The 19,708-nt window shown below is 54.2% G+C and overlaps 1 protein-coding gene and 1 long non-coding RNA gene across 2 annotated transcripts; one reads left to right on the top strand and one right to left on the bottom strand.

Moving 5' to 3' along the window:
* Window positions 1-3,041: 3,041 nt before the first annotated feature.
* LOC118355556 (uncharacterized) lies at window positions 3,042-9,064 on the bottom strand. The gene is made up of 3 exons (XR_004818255.2): window positions 8,605-9,064; window positions 4,202-4,318; window positions 3,042-3,506 (listed from the first exon to the last, which is right to left on the bottom strand). It is a non-coding gene; the product is annotated as an uncharacterized LOC118355556 (long non-coding RNA).
* Window positions 9,065-12,790: 3,726 nt separating this feature from the next.
* On the top strand, window positions 12,791-16,881 carry IRF2BPL (interferon regulatory factor 2 binding protein like). The gene has a single exon (XM_025443136.3). The coding sequence runs from the start codon at window positions 13,671-13,673 to the stop codon at window positions 16,029-16,031; it is 2,361 nt and encodes a 786-aa protein (XP_025298921.1). The 5' UTR covers window positions 12,791-13,670; the 3' UTR covers window positions 16,032-16,881.
* The last annotated feature ends 2,827 nt before the right edge of the window (window positions 16,882-19,708 follow it).

The raw sequence follows: 19,708 nt of genomic DNA, 5'->3' as shown, positions 1-19,708 counted from the left end.
TCTCTCCAGATGCAAGATAGGTTTTTTTTGTTTGTTTGTTTTTGGGGTTTTTTTTCCAGCAGTACTTTGGTGGGGTTAAAATTAGCTGGCAGCATTCTGGTCACATGCTAGACAGCAAAACAAAAGGGGGTTGTTCCCTGGCAGCTCCTGAAGCAGTCCCGACAGACCTTCCTAATCCACGGACTTCTGGGAAGCTGGCTCCTCAGGCCCTGGTATGGAGGGGCCTCGCCACCGCGTCCCCTCTGTCGTCACCCTGCTGTAACAGGGCAGAGCACGGGCGGTGTCCATGCTGCCCAGGATCTCGGAGCCCGCCTCCATCTGGGAAGGCACTCAAGGGCCACAAAATGGCTTTTGCAAATCTTCCCACTTGGGAGAGGAAGGCTGAAAAAAGGAAGAACTTCTGAAGCCAACAAATCAGCAAACACCACAAGGACACGGAGAGAAAGAGGAAGGGCAGTGTCTGGAATCATGGACGTGGGCCTCGTCTTCCGGGGGAATGGGCTGCTCTTCGCATGCCTAAAACCTAAAAACTCATACATCCAAGCTGTACGTGGCTACGCTTTTCGGATGGATTCTTTATTTCTGGACCCTGATGATAGGGGCTCATTGTGATCTGCTTTGTTCTTCCAGCTTAAAACTGTCACCAGAAGCCCTGGATGAAAAATGCAGCCTCTGATTCATGCGCACAGTCAGGAAACATCCCTTGCGCTCAGTACAGAAACATGTCCGTCAACTTGGGAAAGGAATCACCGCCACGAAATGTGCTTTTGGCTTGCCAAAGCTTAGCAGCTGCCAGAGCCAAAAACCCAGCTGCCTGGATTGTCTGGGGAAGGTGGTGGCTGGAGTGGGGGTGGGGGGATATAGAGAAAGAGGGGCTTTCTGAATCACCTGATCTGTGCCTCCACCTCCTGTTTAATTCCAAGCCAAAACCCACCTCGAAATGTCCCGAGGGCCGACTACTCCTAAAAATCGTGCTTAGCACTACCCCTTCCAGCTCTGAGCCTGCTGTCAAGGTGAAGCAGATGGCTTTTATTGATTAATTTATTTATTTGGAAGGGGCTACTTTGAAGTCAGGAAATTCCAGCGAGACAGAGTGCGTTGCCCTGGCCAGAATTGTTGTGACAATCATAAGCAGACACCCAGAGAGAGGTGGGTTAAAAGAAACTGCAGCTAGGCTCTGGGAACTCGGATTTTTTCGTCTTTCCCCCGTCCTGGCCTCCATGTCAGCCATGCACTTATGAAGAGACAGCTCCTTTGCCTCTACATTCGGTGGTATTCAAGGGTTTGTGTGAGCTCCGTAGGGCCCGCTTTGTCAAAGGGGCTTCATAAACCAAACAGGCCTCGGACTTGGATCTCATCCTGAAGCCCTCGTTATAGAGACAGACCCAAACAGAAACGTACCCCCCCCCCCCAACGCCCAGCACATAAAGTCCTCTTTAATAAACATACACCATTTTTCAGTGGAACAGCCTCAAGGTGTCAAAAGTACATAAAGGTCTGAAAGCTGAAACCCTAGACAAACAGTGGGCTGAAATATATTTAGCAGAAAATATTGAAAGCCACTGGAAAAATATGTTCTCTTCCTGGGATGTTAACAAAGGTTTAGGTTCAGGAAACCTTCAGGAAAGAGCAAGTTGGGTTGAGGAGGAATACTGTTCAATGTAAATAAATCCTTAAAACCTCCTTGGCCTTCCTGGGCCTTGGCTGGAACGGAGTATTTCATTTTTTTCCCCCATTAAACAGGCCACCCGGAGAGTTGGCATTAGAGACCTGAACATGTACCAAATCTGAATGTGCTATTTTGTTTCTGTACATTGAATCAGACCGTGTTTCAAAGAGCAGCTTGTGCAAAATGGGGTGGGGGGGGCGACCATCCCCGACTAGTGCGCCCTCACTCAGAGTCAGTGACAGATCGGTTTCAGCCCCCCATTGCCCAGTGTCTTGTCCCCGACAGGAACATACCCTTGGTTATTGCTGCCCAAGGTGATGTCATGCTCACTCGGCCTGAAGGTTCACTTAGGTTGTACCTCTCCTGCAATAAAATGGCTTCAGAAAGACCCACGTTTCCTGCTGTCTCAAGGTAGGAGAGAGAGAGAGAGAGAGAGAGAGAGAGAGAGAGAGAGGCAGAGCAGGACAGGGCAGGCAGCCACTCTCCCTAAGATGGATGCTGCATGATGTAAGCGGCTGGCTAACTCTCTGGCATCCTTGCAGTTTTAAGTTGCCAGCAAAATATTATTAAAAAGATAAAATACACGCAAACCGTGCAGAATGTAGGGCTGCTGTGTTTACATCCGGGTTTTGATGACTCAAAGACTTAGACTCCGGCTTGCTGAAAAGCTCTATTAAAAACACAGCTTTTGTGAAAGCCCCCAGGGAGCAGGAAGCCGGGCCGGGGTGGGTGGGTGGGTGGGGGGATGGGGAGGGGGTGCGTGATGTCTGGAGGTGGGGGTGGGGGTGGGGACCCTCCCCTCCCCTCCCCTCCCCTCCCCTCCCCCTCCCCACCGAGGGCCCCAGGCCCCGGGCTGCCACTTAAGCCCCCACCCCCCGCGGGAAGAGCTTGGAGGTTAACCTTCTCTCGGCTTTGGAACCAGAGCAGGCAGGGTTAACCTTTTTCCAGAACATTTATTTCACCATCTCACTGACTAGAGGGAGGAGGGGCAGGAGGCAGAGCGAGAGCCTGCCGCGCTGAGAGGCTGCGGATCACAAGGCCATTCTGATAGCCTCCTGTCCCCATGGCAACTGCAACGGCATTTATCAGTTCCTTCTGCGCACAGGCACAGCAAATCTGCATTGCACATGGCAGGCTTCCAGCATTTCAAATGAAAGAGCACTTTGAACGGCTGCCAAGTTTGGAAGGAGCAGAACTGTCAGGGCTGCTTAAAGCTGGCAGTTTATACTGGGGAGGCTTTCGCTTCCCACAATCCTCCGGGCCTGGCGCGCTGCCAAGTACTTAGCGGAAGCTAAAAAGTAACTCGCTCCCCTCCCTCCCCGCCCCTCCCCTGCGCCCTCCTCCCCTCCCCCTGCTCGCACTCCCCCTCCACGCCATTCACCGCAGTGCTCTCAAAATTTTCCACATGTCCTGTGTCACCAGTGCAGGCTGTACAATGAAAACCAGAACGCAGGCTGCCTGCGACCGGGCTCCTATTAATAAGGGGCGGGTGGGGGGGGGTGCGGGGGACGAGGCGGGCCGGGATCAGAGGCACTGACAGTCGGGGCACCCTGTCCCCGCCGTACCTGCCGCCGCCGCTGGGTGCGAGCCCGCGCGTGCGTGTGTGCATGTGTGCGCGTGTGCATGTGCGCGCGTGTGCATGTGCGCGCGCCTTTCACTCTTAAAAATGCATTAATGAAAATAAAAAATAAGAGCAGCTTCAGAAGGGGTAGACACCCTGAGCACGGGGGTGGGGGTGCGGAGGGTGGGCTTCGGTTGGCTGGTTTGGAGCTTCATTGAGGCTGGAAAATGGAGGTCATGCAGGCAGCGTTGTTCAGATCCAGCCTTTCCAAGAGCCCTGGGGAAGAGGGTTGTTATTGAGAACGGAGCCCGTTTCTAGAGCTTTCCCTGAATCTCTCGAGTGTCACGGTGAAAGCTCTGAGGCCACCGATGGGGAGGGAGTCCGGAGATGGCTTTCCATGGAAAGTTTACCAGATAACTTCTGACCGTCACGCAGAGCACAAGGGCTTCTGCTAGCAGAAACTGGGAAATTGGCATAGCGTTCACTGTGCTGGATTTAAAAAAAAAAAAATTATAATCTACACTGAGATCAAGGGCCCGGGCTTTATTTTCCAGTACAAATAGAACGAAAATTGTCTGCCGCTTAGGCGGTTGGATCGAGTTCAGGAAAACTATGTCTGGCATTAATTCCAAAGTGGAGGTTTTGGTTCAAGCGAGGCCCATTAATTTCAGTAAACTGTTTTCACTAGTCCAGACCCTGCTGTGCAAGGACTATTTATTACCTTTTGCTAACCTGATGTCTGCAGAGTTGTAAAGCAAAGGGAAGAAAAAAAAAATCCAGGGTGGAGATATCTATATCTTGGATCAAATGGGTTTTGCACCTTCCCTTTGGGGGCCATGTTTTATGGGGCGTTTTCTATCCTTGGTTTTTCTTTATCAGGCCCAGTTTTTTTTTTTTTTTTAAATCTATCTTGCAATGAATTAGAGGGGGAAAAAATCCTGATGGGAAGGAATCTGGGTGAGAGCAAATACCTATCTTTTTTGCCTCTTTCAGGGGGGCACCTCCCGGCCACAGGATGTTTTGTGTGCTTGTCCCAGGCTTCCAGGTCCAGTGCAAAGCCCTGACATGATTCACCTCAACGATCCAGTCTAAAATACACCAAGACAGTCAATTTTGGCATTTGTTCTCCCTTAGGAATTTTACTAGCTGCCTTAGAAAAGCACATAAATTGTTTTCCCCTCCCTCTTTTTTTTCCCCCGTGCCTCCTCTCTGCATCCCCCTCCCTAGTCCATCTTGATGTCATTTCAAAGAGAAGGATGAAAAGGGGGGATTTGTCAGGAGGTCAGGTTGGTGAATGTGTCTTTCCAGCCCCCAACACACACACACACACACACACACACACACACACACACACACACACACCCCAGCTGAGAATGTTAATCAGAATTAAAAGCTAGTCAGTCCTATTAAAGCATCAAACATCAAGACCTAGAGGATGGGGAATATAGGGTGGGGGGGTAGACCGGGTGGGGCTGAAATGTGATTCAGGCCTCTGTACTGACTTATTAAAAGAAAGCAGGGTAAAGGTAGCACCAATTTGATCAGCTTGTCAAATGTCAAAATTATTGGTCTTTTAACTACCCCCCCCAACCCCGCCCCAGCAGAGTCAAGTTTTGTGCCTTTCCCAAGTGTGATTAATCTCTGGCAGAGACCAGAAACAGGAGTAGGTTTCTTGGCTGCCCGTTCTGATAAACAATCTGTTCCTGGGAAGAGTAGGTGAAGGGGGCGTAAATTGAGGGGGTAATCTTGGGGTGTGGTGCCGTGGGGGGGGGGTCGTCGCCCAGAGGAGGGGGGTGTGAGGCCAGCCTAGCTAACTCTTGCAAAGGTCCGCCTTCCCGGAAAATGCAAGTGACCTTCCTTGGAGCTCGTGGTTTTGGGGTGGGTCAGGTTTCCTGCCTTTAAGAATGTGAGCAGACAGTGAATCCATTCTTGCTGCCAGTTCACAACGTCCAGGAAAGGTCGGGGCGGGTGGCGGGTGGGGGGGGGGACCCAGAGGCCTTGGGGAGCAGGAGGTGAGGGGAGGGCACCCTGGGCATTGCAGACCACCAGGTGGTGTGTGCAGCTGGCCAGGGGAAACTGAGGCAGCCGCAGGGAAGGCTGGGGGCTGGGTGGGGCCCATGGTGCTAGGAAGTATCGCCAAGCAGAACGGGGGTGGGGGGGGTGGGGAGGTGGGGGGGGTTGTGCAGAAGATGTTCAAAACAAAAGGAGGGACAATTTCCCTTCGTTGGAGGTCGCTGGTACGGAAACTGTAGGCAAGAAGCTGGCTGTGGATTTTGCAGTGGGTTTATTGTGTGGGCATCCAGGCAGAAAGCAGCAATCTGAAAAAGTGGGGAGGGGGAGAGTCTGTGGGTGAAGAGAAATCAGTGCCGAGAAGGCTGTGCGCGGCTGGGAAATGTCACTAAGGAGAGTGCAGTGGCCCTGGATACAAGGTGAATAATCGGCTGCCTTTTGGAAAGAAATGTAAAAATATCAATAAAGGCAAGAAACCCTTGTCTTCTCAACTTGAAAAGCAAATCCACCTCTCACCTTCTGCCTCTCCTCCCCACCCCAACCTGCACACACACTCAGGCACCCATACACACACACACACACACACACCCCTCTTGTCCACTCTGCATCCAAGAAGCCTGGACCAGGCTCACTTTCCTTTGGATTTAATTACATGAAAATGCTGAACAAAACCCTGTAATTACACCCTTAGTCCCTGCCACTCAGACCCAGCACACTTCCTGCCTTAGTTTTGTTTTTTAAAGAAGAGGTCATTGCCTCTTTTCTTTCCAAATTGACCAAAACAAAAAAGTAAAAACCCCAAATAAATCCAACTGCTCCAAGCTTCAGCACACCAGGGATTTGGGAAATCTGTGTCCCTCTAGGAAAGATGAGAGAAGACAGCCTGACCTGGCTGCTTTCTCACTCTGGCTCTTAGGTAGAGGGGCAGTCACTGCTTACTCATCTGCCCGCCCAGAAGAACAGAGATGGCAGACTGGCCACCCCAGAAGGAAATCTTCCAGGGACAGGGTGAGTGTGGGCAGGCCTTAGTTAGCACCGGGCCTCCATTTCCAGGTATTTTACTGAGAAGGGCTTGGAGCTGGAAGAGATTTGGGACCCCGGCTCACCTTTCTATGGCCTGATGCATTAACATACAGAATTTCACAGCAAGCCCCTGAAGTAGGGAGAAGAAATTTTAATATCAACACTCACACTCAATGTGTGAGGAAACTGAGGCCCAGAGAGGAGAAATAGATTTCTCTAAGTCACGTGGCTGGCGGGGTGGTGAACAAGCACTGTCTATGCTATTACCTCAGGAGACCAGGACAACTTGAAGGAAATGGAGACTTCTAGATTTGGGGCTGGAACCAGGCAGACCTAGTTCATCATTAGATCCCCAGGACTGAGAAAGTGCTGCCTAAAGGAATAGTTGAATAACGGAATAAATGGCAAATGGAAGAGCACACATTAAGGAGCTGGGGAATGGGAACCCATCAGGCCATCTGGTGGCCCAGTTTCAGCTTTGAAACAAAAGTAAGTGATGAGAATAGTTTCACACCCACTAGGGACATATCAGGCTGGGATCCTTTGGGTCTGGCCAGAGAGGGAAATTCAAGTGAAAACATGGTGGTCCTCTAGATGGATCAGGGTTGGGGGTACCCTTTGTTCCCGCGCTATCTCCAGTGATGCCTACGCCAGGCTTGGTTGTCAGGGGTGTAGACCTCCCCTGGGCTAGAAGTCATTTGTTGTTGTTGTTTTAAGATTTATTTACTTATTTGCCGGTAAAGGGGTGGGGAGCAGAGGAAGAGGAAGGGAGAGGGAATCCCAAGCAGACTCCCAGATGAGCACAGAGCTCCACTCAGGGCACATCCCACAACCCAGAGATCATGACCCCAAGATCATGACCCAAGCTGAAATCAAGAATAGGATACTTAACCTGCTGAGCCACCCAGGCGCCCCTGGGATAGAAGTGTTTTGAGGGCAGCAGCCAGAGTCATCAAGCAGCCTCTAGCCCAACGATAGGACAGTACAGACTAGGTAGGTGTGCACAGTCAGTGTTCTGTGAATTAGGTGAGAACAAAGATTTGCTTCTTGTATGATATGGTATGTGGGACTGGAAGGAGGTTCCTTGCACCATAAAATGCACCCTCTCCACTTTTGTCCTTCGCCTTCATCATTCAGCCTGGGGATCCTCCTCCAGGGTGGACATATAAAATGCATCTGTCCCAGGGAAAGGTAATTTAGTAAGTTTCCTAATAACTTTGGTGTGTTCTAGAGCTTCAGATTGTTCTCCATTACTCCTGCCTAGGGCCAGGGTATAGAAAACCCAGAGAGAGAGAGAGACAGAAAGAGAGTGAGAGAGAGGAAGAGAGAGAAAAAGAGAGAAAATCTCAGGGGATGCCAGGGAAGCATGGTTACACCATTTTGCTCAAAGGTGACTAGTGACTGATTTTACCTCCAAAATAATGGGTGTTCATTTGCGCATAGTTTTGCATCTACTGGGACAGCAGTGACATTCTTAACCCGCAAAGTCCTGTGCGGAGAGGCATTTTTTCTTGCAGTTTCTTAGAGGGACCTAGGTAGTGCCCCCCCATGCCCCTACCCCCCCCCCCCAAAAAAAAGCTAGCAGCTGGTGGGTCTGAATAAGGAATGCTAGGTTTAAAGCCAAGAGAACCTGGTCTCTAGTAATTCTGAACTAGCTCTGGACCTGCTTTCCTCACCTATACAGGAGGGTGATGAAAGTAACACCTACCTCACAGGGCCTATGTGGGGATTGGTGAGATAATGTCTGGGAATGCACTTCACGGCCCTAGACAAATGTCATTCATTTTATTGTTCATAATCTCTTACATTTTTATTAAGGACATCATAATATTGTATTTTCTTTTTTCTTTTTTTTAATAATATTGTATTTTCCATGCGGACCAATGAGGCAGGCAAATGAGGCAGTGAAATCATTCCCATTTTACAGACTAAGAAACCAAAGTTAAAGTGATTTGCTCAAGGTCAGACAGCTATTTAGGGTCAGCCAAGTCCAAGTTGAACAACATAATGTAAATATGTGCAATGTAAGCGTCCTCTGTTCCTCCCTCTCCCCGAGTGAGGAGTTGACCGCCCAGCTCAGGCAAGTCAAAATATTTGCAGATCGCGGCCATCCACCCGAACCAGTGACAGCAGTGACGGCTGCCCAGGCTTGACCGTGGGACCGGGAGGCCTCCGGGAGGGCTTCCCGCCCCGAGGCCCCGCCTTCGGGCGGCCCCCAGCAGGAAAGCAGCGGCGGCAACCGGTCTCCCAAGTGGCCGGGCTGTGGAAATCCCCAGCGCCGGTGGGCCCGGTGGGAAGCCTGCGCCCCCGGGGTCGCGGGGAGGGTCCGGGGTCTGCGCACCTGTGGCCTTGACCGCTCCCCCGCCGGGCTCTCCGCTCACACTCGCCCTCCAAGCTCTGTCTCCGCTACTCTCCTTCCCGGGTGTGGGTGTTTGTATTAACCCAACCGGGTCAGTGAATAGCACCCTTGTCTGGCGCTTCTCCTTTTTTCTCCTCTAGGCCTGGTCCCTAGGAGGCTCATTCTAGGGTTCCTTTATTTTTGGACCTAAAAAAACACCAGCTTTTGCTGAGGACAGCGCTGGGCTCCCCCTTGCCCTGGCACGCTGGCGACGAGGAAGCGGGGAGGAGGCAGGAACCAGACGCGACTCCCTCTGCCTTTCTTCCCTTCCTTGCTCCCCGCCCCTTCAGGAAGAAGCAGTGCGGGCTCTGCTCCCGCCGCGCCAGCCCCGGCCACTCCGTCCCCTTCCCTTCCCTCCCTTCCACCCAGACTCGCCCGGAGCGCCCGGCTGGGCGCGGGCTGGGCATGTCCTGGCGGGCGCGCAGGCTCCCCTCCCCAGGGGCTCTCAGCGAATCACGTTGTTCTTGGGCTTTCACGCTCGAGTGGCTCTTGCGTAACCCTGGCCTAAGTTGAGACTTTTTTTTTTTTTTTTAAATACCAGAATTAATACTTTAGGAAAAGGCCAATACTTCCGCCACGGAACCCGCGCGGGAGTAAATGTGTAAATTACCGTGCTGACCGGTGCTCCCACCCTCAGAGCCCCCGAGGGCTCCTGGCTCCCCGGGATGGGGGCCCTTGGAGAGGCCGGAGGAGGGCCCAACCCAGACGTTTGTTTTCTCCGGGTCCTGCTTACCACCCGGCTCAGCGTTACCAAAAAAGGCCTTTCTCCCGCCTAAGCCTGAGCGCTTGGCCCGTGCAGCTTTGCAGCCGGGTGATGGGAGGTTCAGCCGGGGCCTCTTCGAGGCCGAGCCAGTTGGTTGCAGAGATGTCAGGCCGAAGAGTCCCCAGGCCAACCCATCTCTGCCACAAACAGGCTTGGGGACAGAAGGGAGACTGCAGGGAGCTTAGAAGTGGGTGGACACGTGGACACACTGCCAGCGACCTTCTCACCCCTAAGGTTGGGCTGTGGCCTCTGGAAAGGCCAAGTGGAGAGCTGACCTTTTGCTCCAGCTTTGGTGGGGGATGGGTTCTGAGGCTGCCAGCTCAGATGTCATGCTGGGGGAGACACAGCCTCAGGAAGGAAATTTAGGGAGGGCTGCCTGCCTTTCCCCTAGAGCCTGGTGGAACCTGGCTTTGCCTGATTCCCAGACCCCACTGTCAAGAATCTCTCCACCTGATGCCTTAGGCTGAGCATTCCAGGCTTCCTTCCTCTCCATATTGTGGAGGCAGTATTGTCACGTGGGATTCGCCTTGAGGGGGAACTCTACCTCCAAAACATTGATGTTCTCGCCTCTCACAATCCCTGACATCCCCAAACACAGCCATCTCAGACAGGCAGGACAAAACGGATCACCCCTACTAAATGAGGGTGAATCTTGGGCAGGGGGAAGGGTATCAAGAGAGCTACACTTTTTAAATTAAAGTATTATGAGGCTGTAATGGAAGTTTGTTTAAATGCATGTTTATTTCTAACTGTGTCTGAAGACACCCGGCATGTATGTGTATATATATCTCTCCTTTAGTAACAGTGAAGACAGAGACAGACAGGGAGACGGAGACATATGTGCGCGCATACCAAACATAACACTGTGACATAGTCTCCAACTTGCTTTCTCTAGCAGCCTGGCTAGAGGGTTGGGGCTAGGTTGCTGTTCCTCAGTATTTCTGGTTTAATAAAGGGATGGGCTGAGTAAATATTAATGTAAAGAAATGGGTGAAGCAGCCTAGCCAAAGCTAATGAGCCTGGAGCCATGGGCTGGTGGGGATGTCACTCCATTTCCAAAGCGCTGTGTTTTGACTCACCCCAGGGTAGCTGTGGTGTGGGGAGGGCTGAAGTTTGGAAGGGTGAGGCAATGCTCTGGAGCAGCTCTTGACAGAGCAATCACTACTGGGAACCAGTGGGCCAGGGGAAGTTTATTTTTGTTGGGGGGTGCACAGTGAGCTCACTTTTTTTTTTGCAATAACAGAAATCTGGCTGCTCTGAGATGAAAGAGGGGCTCCCTAGGGCTCTTCCTTCCCTCTTTCTCCCTATCCTGATAACTCCCCTTCCTCTGCACCTATGACCCCAGAATGAGTGGGAGAACCATGTGCTGAGGAGTGCTAGAGCCGAGAGCAGGCTCTGGAGGTCAAGTGTCAAAATAAAAAGAAGTACTTCTTGTTTCTTCAACTGAACTTTATTACAAGTAAGAGTGAATAGTAGTCATGAGAATAATGATCCTCACCTTTTATGCGATTTACAAAGTACTTTCACATGTTCACTAGCAACAGTACCAGCATTAATACCAATACTAATAATAACCAACACTTACGGACGGCTTCCCGTGGGCCTGACACGGTGCTCTACACAGCGCAAGCTGTATTGGAGTCTGCGGCAACGGAAGATCCGAAACTTCTGTACATGTAAAAGAACTCACTGGCACAGCCTGTTTGGAGAGGGAAGGATGGAGGTTGGTTCGAAGGTGTATTTGCATAGCACTTTACATGAGAATGTAACGAAGAATGGGGGGACTGATGGAAATTTGGAGCACTGCAAACCACCTCTGGGAACCTGAGAACCCAAGGTAGCTTGTCACAGCTACCTCTCTGATTTTACTGGATTCCGATCTCAGCTCCATCTCTAATGGCCATGTGACCCTGGGCAAGTTATTTAACCTCTTTTGTGAGCCTGTAAAACAGAGTTCATGATAGAATCTACCTTGTGGATACTATTGAGAGTTTAATGATGAGGCAAGAAAATCACCTAGCAGTGTCTGGTTCGCAGTAACCTCAGTGAGTTACCTCCTAATTATGACAAGAAGCAAAATGAAATCTCAAACAATTCTAATAAGTTGGGAGCTATGATCCCATGTGTATGGGTGGAAAACGGAGAGAAGGTAAAAGAAAGTAATCAGATCAAGGTCACAGAGCCAGAGAGTGATAGGAAATTCCAACCTGATCCCGCAAACTCTACAACCTGAAATGCCGGTATATTGCTTCCTCTCTCCAGCCTTGACCAGAATTATTTCAATTTTCAGAGGGGTGGGGGAGGCAGACCCAGTACATAGAAGAAATGGTTGAACTGCCGTGACTACAGCTATGACCAACATGCCTGTTCCCCAATAAGCAGTAATGACGAGCAGCGGTCCCCTAATGGAAAAGAAATCATGGCCTTGCTCAGCCTTCTGGGGCACTGTGGAATGAAATCACAGCACGTGAGAAAGAATTTTGAAAGCTGCCACTGCGCTTTACAAAGAGATAGCAAAATCATTAAACGCTGCCCCACCTTCTTTTATCAAACCCGGAAAAACCACTCACCTGTTTGGCCTCTCCAGCACCTTCCCCCCTCCCTGCCCCAACTGCAGCTGTGCGCAGCCAGTAGACTGTTTTCCTTAAAGGCCTCCGGGTGCTCGTAGCTTCTTTCAGCCAAAATTTTTAGAATGCGACTGGGGGGGGGGGGGGAGGAGTAGCTCACCCTGAATTCATTTAGCTCTGTCGTTGAAACTCAGGTTCCTAGACCAGAGGCACAAAAACAAATCGAAAAGGCAGTTTCTGGGCAAATGGAAAACAGCTAATTTTGCAGGTGCTTTGGCATCGGTGGTAGCAAGTGAACGTAACATCCATACGGGGTGGGGTGGGGCGGGGCGGGGGGGGAAGATTTGATTACAGATAAAACGAGAATGAGATTCGCGACGAAAATCCTGAAACTGGACATTTAAATGCACTGCCCGGGGTGGGGTGGGGAGCGGGATCGGAAATGACGCTTGTGGTTTTCAAATGCGTTTTTACTTGGGAAAGCCGGGCGGGGAAAGGAAAGGTCATCGTCTGTTTAATTTCCACCCCCAGCCCAGGACTTCCAGCATTAGCTCGCCGGGCCTCAGCTGTTGTACACACACGGGGAGGGGGGAGGGGAAGGCGGAGGCGCGGAGGCGGGGCCGCCGGGGAGGAATCTGGGCGCCCTGCCGCGCATGCGCCCTCCCCGAGCAACAAGTGGCTCCACAGACAGAGGAAGTGTAAAGGGGAGGGAGGGGGGAGAAGTGGTGCAGAGCATGGCGGTGACGTCAGCGCTCCGCCCGGGCGGCATCCCGCGCGGCCAAGCCGGGGACAGCGCGAGCCGCAGCGCGAGCGGGAGCGCCGAGACGCGCCTCCGGAACGTAGAGTAACAATCACAACCCCACATTCCGGGCGAGTGCGAGCGGGAAGGGATGCGACCCGGGCCGAGGCGCCGCGCGAGCGCCCTGCAGCCAACGTGAGCGCCGCCAGCCGCGGCGGCCGGGGCGCCGGCCGGGCCTGGGGGCGGCGGGAGCCTGCGTGCGTGCGCTCCTCTCCTCTGCTCTCGTGCGTCCTGGAAGCGGTGGCCGCGGCGGCTCCCTCCGGCCGTGCAAACCCAGCCGCCGCCAGCGGAACGGCCGACGCTGCGGAGGGGAGAAGCTCCTCTCGGCGGCCACCCCCTCCCTCCCCCGGCGACTTCAGCAAGATTGGACCCGGGCACCGGGTGGCACTGAGCCCTCTAGCCTTCGCCCCAGTGAGCCTGGCGGGGAGAGGACGCAGCTCGTAGGGGGGCCCCCAGGGAGAGGAAGAGACCACCCCTTTCGAGCTTCCAGGCACCAGCCACTCCGGGGAGGGGGCCAAGAGCCCACGGCGGCCAGCACCCGGCACCCTCGCCCCCTCCCCTCGGGCCCGGAGCTCGCAGCCCGGGTCCGCGGCACCAGGAAGAAGGCGCCCGAGCTCCCCTCCCGACGACACAGCCGCAGTAGGAGGTGGGGGCGACGAGCGGGCAGCACTCGTCCGCCGCCCCGGCGGTGGAGCCCCCACGGAGAGGCGCTGCGCCGGCGGTGGAGACTCGCGCTCCCTCCAGCCCCTGGGGCAGAACTTTCTCGCCCCCCCTTCCTCCCCCGCAGCCGGACTCCCTCCCCAGCCGGCCAGTCCTCCCGGAGGAGAAGGCGCCGCGGAGACAGCCTGGGCGGGGGCCTACCTTCCCCAGGGCGGGCATCATGTCGGCGGCGCAGGTGTCCTCGTCCCGGAGACAGTCTTGCTACCTGTGCGACCTGCCCCGCATGCCCTGGGCCATGATCTGGGACTTCTCGGAACCCGTATGCCGCGGTTGCGTCAACTACGAGGGCGCCGATCGCATCGAGTTCGTGATCGAGACGGCGCGCCAGCTGAAGCGGGCGCACGGCTGCTTTCAGGACGGCCGCTCCCCCGGGCCGCCGCCGCCCGTCGGGGTCAAGACGGTGGCCCTGTCGGCTAAGGAGGCGGCGGCCGCGGCGGCGGCGGCGGCGGCGGCCGCGCAGCAGCAGCAGCAGCAGCAGCAGCAACAGCAGCAGCAGCAGCAGCAGCAGCAGCTCAACCACGTCGACGGTTCCAGCAAGCCTGCGGTGCTGGCGGCCCCGTCCGGCCTGGAGCGCTACGGCCTGAGCGCTGCCGCCGCCGCCGCCGCCGCCGCCGCCGCCGCCGCGGAGCAGCGCAGCCGCTTCGAGTACCCGCCGCCGCCGGTGAGCCTGGGGAGCAGCAGCCACGCCGCGCGGCTGCCCAACGGGCTGGGGGGCCCCAACGGCTTCCCCAAGCCGACACCGGAGGAGGGACCCCCGGAGCTGAACCGCCAGAGCCCCAACTCCTCTTCTGCCGCGGCGTCGGTGGCGTCTCGGCGCGGGACGCACGGTGGGCTAGTGACGGGGCTGCCCAACCCGGGGGGTGGTGGAGGCCCCCAGCTCGCGGTGCCCCCCAACCTGCTGCCGCAGACGCTACTTAACGGCCCGGCCAGCGCCGCGGTGCTGCCCCCGCCGCCGCCCCACGGCCTCGGTAGCCGTGGGCCCCCGACGCCCGCGCCCCCAGGGGCACCCGGGGGCCCCGCTTGTCTTGGGGGCGCCCCGGGCGTCTCGGCCGCGTCGTCCTCGGCGTCGTCTTCGACCTCGTCGTCGGTGGCGGAGGTGGGGGTGGGTGCTGGCGGCAAAAGGCCCGGCTCGGTGTCGAGCACCGACCAGGAGCGCGAGCTGAAGGAGAAGCAGCGCAACGCCGAGGCCCTGGCCGAGCTGAGCGAGAGCCTGCGCAACCGCGCGGAGGAGTGGGCCAACAAGCCCAAGATGGTCCGCGACACGCTGCTCACGCTGGCTGGCTGCACGCCCTACGAGGTGCGTTTCAAGAAGGACCACTCGCTGCTGGGCCGCGTCTTCGCCTTCGACGCCGTCTCCAAGCCCGGCATGGACTACGAGCTGAAGCTGTTCATCGAGTACCCCACGGGCTCCGGCAACGTGTACTCCAGCGCGTCCGGTGTGGCCAAGCAGATGTACCAGGACTGTATGAAGGACTTCGGCCGGGGTCTCTCCTCCGGCTTCAAGTACCTGGAGTACGAGAAGAAGCACGGCTCCGGGGACTGGCGCCTCCTGGGAGACCTGCTGCCCGAGGCCGTGCGCTTCTTCAAGGAGGGCGTGCCCGGCGCCGACATGCTGCCCCAGCCCTACCTGGACGCCAGCTGCCCCATGCTGCCCACGGCCCTGGTGAGTCTGAGCCGCGCCCCCAGCGCGCCCCCGGGCACCGGGGCCCTGCCGCCCGCCGCCCCTTCGGGCCGGGGCACCGCCGCCAGTCTCCGCAAGAGGAAGGCGTCCCCCGAGCCCCCGGACTCCGCCGAGGGCGCCCTAAAACTGGGCGAGGAGCAGCAGAGGCAGCAGTGGATGGCGAACCAGAGCGAGGCACTGAAGCTCACCATGTCGGCCGGCGGCTTCGCGGCGCCGGGGCACGCCGCCGGGGGTCCGCCCCCCCCGCCCCCGCCCCTGGGACCCCATTCCAACCGGACCACCCCGCCCGAGTCAGCCCCTCAGAACGGCCCGTCCCCCATGGCCGCCCTCATGTCGGTGGCAGACACTCTGGGCACGGCGCACTCGCCGAAGGACGGCAGCTCCGTGCACTCCACCACTGCGTCCGCCAGGCGCAACAGCAGCAGCCCGGTGTCACCGGCCTCCGTGCCCGGGCAGCGCCGCTTGGCATCACGGAACGGGGACCTGAATTTACAGGTGGCGCCCCCGCCGCCTAGCACCCACCCGGGCATGGACCAAGTGCACCCCCAAAACATTCCGGATTCCCCTATGGCCAACAGCGGGCCCCTCTGCTGTACCATTTGCCACGAACGTTTGGAGGACACGCATTTCGTTCAGTGCCCATCCGTCCCCAGCCACAAATTCTGCTTCCCTTGCTCTAGAGAGAGTATCAAGGCCCAGGGGGCCACCGGCGAGGTGTACTGCCCCAGCGGAGAGAAATGCCCCCTGGTTGGGTCGAATGTACCTTGGGCCTTCATGCAGGGCGAAATCGCGACGATCTTAGCTGGAGATGTTAAAGTGAAAAAGGAGAGAGACCCTTGAACCACAAGACGGCCACCTCCTCTGCCCCTGACCAGCTCCTCTCCGATCCAGAGGGCCCCTCCCCCACCCACAGCGACCCTCCCTCCCCTTGCCCCTAAGATGTAGAATTGTGAATATAACAAACTGCAAAAAGTTAGTCTTATGTATAGACATTATTTTCGTCGTATGTTTCTATATTTTGAAACAAAAGGTATGTAACTTCTTCATTTGAAGGATAAGCTGGTTTGTGTTAAGCAGTATAATATTGGTTGGGTCATTTGCATCATTTCGTTAGCATTTATTTGGTGGCAGAGTGTTTGCCTAGGTACAGAATTAATAGCCCTTAGCAACGACTGCTGCTGGTGTGTATTTTTGTAAATGTTATGCACTCTCTGAAAGGAAAAAAAAAAAAAACAAAAGAAAATGACTTTTTTTTTTTTTGCCAAGGCCAGTGTTGCTGCCTAAAAAAAAAAAAAAAAAAAAGATGCTATAAAATGGTGAAAGCTTCTTTCTAAACAGCCCCAAGTGTTGAAGTCTTCACTTTATTTTGTTCCATTTTGTTCTGTTCTGTTTTGTTTTTCTGTTTTGTTTGCAAAATGGTAAGGGGGGGGTTGTTGGGGGGGCGGGGTGTTTTTTGTTGCAAGTTTGTGAGGGAAAATGTTTTGGTTTGTTTCTACGGACCTGAATGTGTTGGATCTTCACGTGTTGTTTTGTTTTTGCTTTATTGATGCACGGATGCTTTTGAACAGTAGAGCGAAATGCTAGACATGGGGAATCTGCTCTGTTTGTCCTTTATACATTTCTGTAGTTAACAGAACACTGTAATGTGCCTTGGAGCTTAGTAACTTGTAATAAATTCAATTGATATTAATTCTGCCCCGAGTCAGCAAGTGTGTTTTTCTAGAGCTAAGGCCACGTAGTAGTTCCAACATAGGGGACACCCTCCCTGCCAACGTAGAGCACAAATGCTGGTGTCTTTGCAAAGCCTGGGAGGTGGCATCTGTAGAAGGCCCTGTGCTGGCGGACTGCCCCTCCCCCCCACCAGACTATTTACATTCACCTCTTGGGGCAGGACAGTTGCTGACTAAGCAATTTCTGTTTACTCTTCTGCATCTCTATTTTCCCTGAGCGCCCCAGCTGCAAATGGCATTGTCAGAAACTCGCCCTGTGGCCTCGGGTATGTGCCGATCTCCAGTGCAGCTGTGCCTTGTGCAAGTGGGAAAAACAACAACAACAACAACAACAAAAACACAAGAAACTAGGATGCTTTGCCTCTTAGATGTGGCAGGAATCACACTTACTGCACATTATAAAGCAAAAACGCCACAGAGCTGGGAGCTGTCAGTGGAGGCAGGAGGGGTGTGGGCAACAGGGAAACAGGCATGTAGTGAGCCAGGAGAGTTGCCAGCAGCTTCCAGCTGATGCATTGGAAAAACAGTGCCACCTCATTCATCACTCATTCCCCACCCCCTACCCCCTTTGTGATAAGTATTTCTAAGGGCAGGACACTTAGCTGGTGGGAAGATGATGGCAGGGAATGGGGGAAGAGAGAAAAAAGCCAAACCCCACGTCCAGAGGCAAAGGTCACTTATGACACCAAATAAAGCCTGTTCCCATGGGTGGGGAAATTCAAGGATTGGTCTAATCAACTTTTGGGCAGCATTTGGGCGGCAGAGAGGGGTAGGGGAAAGGACTAGGCCTGGAGCTCTGAGCCCCCTTGGCTGAGACCAGACCGGAGCAGTCCCAGAGCTAGGGCAAGGCAAACAAACCTGGCTTGGACCTTGGACCTTGTGGGAGGCAAATAGAAGAGAGTAGAAAATAGGAGGGAGGTAGCAAAACAAAACCTATCTGAAATTCATTCCTGGTCACACCTGACTCCCTCTGGGAGAGGGGCATGCTGGGCCAGGACAGTCTCTATCCAGGTGAGGAATAAATGAATAAGGGAAGAGACTTGGTGCCTCCACCCCACTCCCATCAAAGAGGGTGCAGGAGCCAGGAGGCTAGGGAGATGGGTATGGGTGCAGGCATGTTTGGGGAAAACCAAATCACCGGTTAGCCCAGAACACTGGTGTGGAGGTTGGGTTGGTGTTGGGACTCGCTGTTAATAACACCTTTTTAGTTTCTGTTCCTTGCTATCACCATCATTGAAGTAGTGGAGAAACCATGATTCTCTCGCTGCATGTGTGTGTGTGTGTGTGTGTGTGTGTGTGCATGCGTGCGTTATGGGGGTGTGGATAACTGGCAATTGATGGATCCACTGCAGCCTCTTAATCCTGGTAGATGGGAGGTGCCTGTCTCACCTCTTTAAGAATCTCCCCACATATAAATAGATATGCGTGTCAGCTTCTTGCAAATGTGTCCGTGCATTTTCATCTGCTGCCAAGTGTTGTATTGGTGTTTATGAGTCATGAAACCTATTTTCATCCTCAGGGGTAATTAACTTGGGGGTGATAATGCATAGCAGACTGTAGGAAGAGTTAATTCTAAAACCCATCCTTGCCTGGCTACCAATCACGCATTTCACTTAAAGGTCTGAGGTTGGCTTTTCTCATAAGCTCATTAATAAAAACCAAGCATGTTTCGCCTGGAAGATCCTCTAAGGTGCTCCCAACCCCCACTCCCCAGCACACATACACTCTTAAAAATGGGTAAAGCTCAGCAGCCCGAGAATATAGAGATAGAGTGTCATGGGTGTAATTTAACCACACTTGAATGAAGGAGCCGTGGGTGCCGCCACAGCCCTGAACTGCACATATGAACTTCGATGTGTGGATCACCTTTCGGGATGCGGACCCTGCAAATCCGGTCCAGTGGCTCGAGCAGGAGCCCGTGGGTGCGGAGATCTGTCTCTGTGTGCACCTCCGCTGCTGGGGGCCTGCCTTTCTGCCCTCATTGCTGCGGTATTATGCGCAGGAACTTTTGGGATTCATAAGACCCTGGCTTTAGTGCACATAGGTAGGAAAGGGGCCCGTCATTAAGAGCTGAGAACCGCAGCGTCGTTGCTTCCCCTTCTTGTTGCTGGGTGCATTATTAGCAGGAGAGGCAGTGGCTGTAATAATGAGGCATCCAGCAAAGGCGGCCAGTTTGGTTTCACTAAAGGAAGGCTGCCTTGATGAGGCCTGGGGGAGAGGAGGGAGGAAGTGGGAGGGAGAGCCAGAGTTGGGTGGAACTCGGGCTGGAAGTGAATTATAATGGCACAGTTAATTAAAGTTTACCATAGCCAGGGGCCATTTGTTAAATGGCGGCTCTCCCTTCTCCTTTTTGGAACCATGTGACCTTTCTCTTTGCTCTGACCCGTTCAGCCGCTAGCTAGTCGGGTTGTTCTTCACCAGTCTTGCTTTGATTCCCCAGCTAGATTCCCCCTTCCCCGAAGCTTTCCACGTTGCACACCGAGAAAGCATTTTCTTCTCCTGCATGTGAAGATTCTCATGGATTCAGAGATTCAGATGGAGATCTCTGGATGGGCCTAGGCTCTTCATTGCCCCTGGATGGAGCTTCTCATCTCCTCCACTCCCCATCCATCCCAGTCCCTTCCCCCTCAGAGCCAAGGTGGCCAACATTTAATAATCCATCTTGCATTTACTTAAATGCATTATTTGTACAGCTAATCCAAACTGAATGTTTCTTTCAGTGAGCATGGGGGTCAGGCAAGGAGGGTTTTGAGACAACGGGCTGACGGGGGTCATTGTTGGACCTTG

This window comes from Canis lupus, chromosome 8 (genome assembly GCF_003254725.2).
Source record: "Canis lupus dingo isolate Sandy chromosome 8, ASM325472v2, whole genome shotgun sequence".
Lineage (NCBI taxonomy): Eukaryota > Metazoa > Chordata > Mammalia > Carnivora > Canidae > Canis > Canis lupus.
Note: the sequence above shows the minus strand (reverse complement) of the source record. Positions and strands in the feature narration are given on the sequence as shown.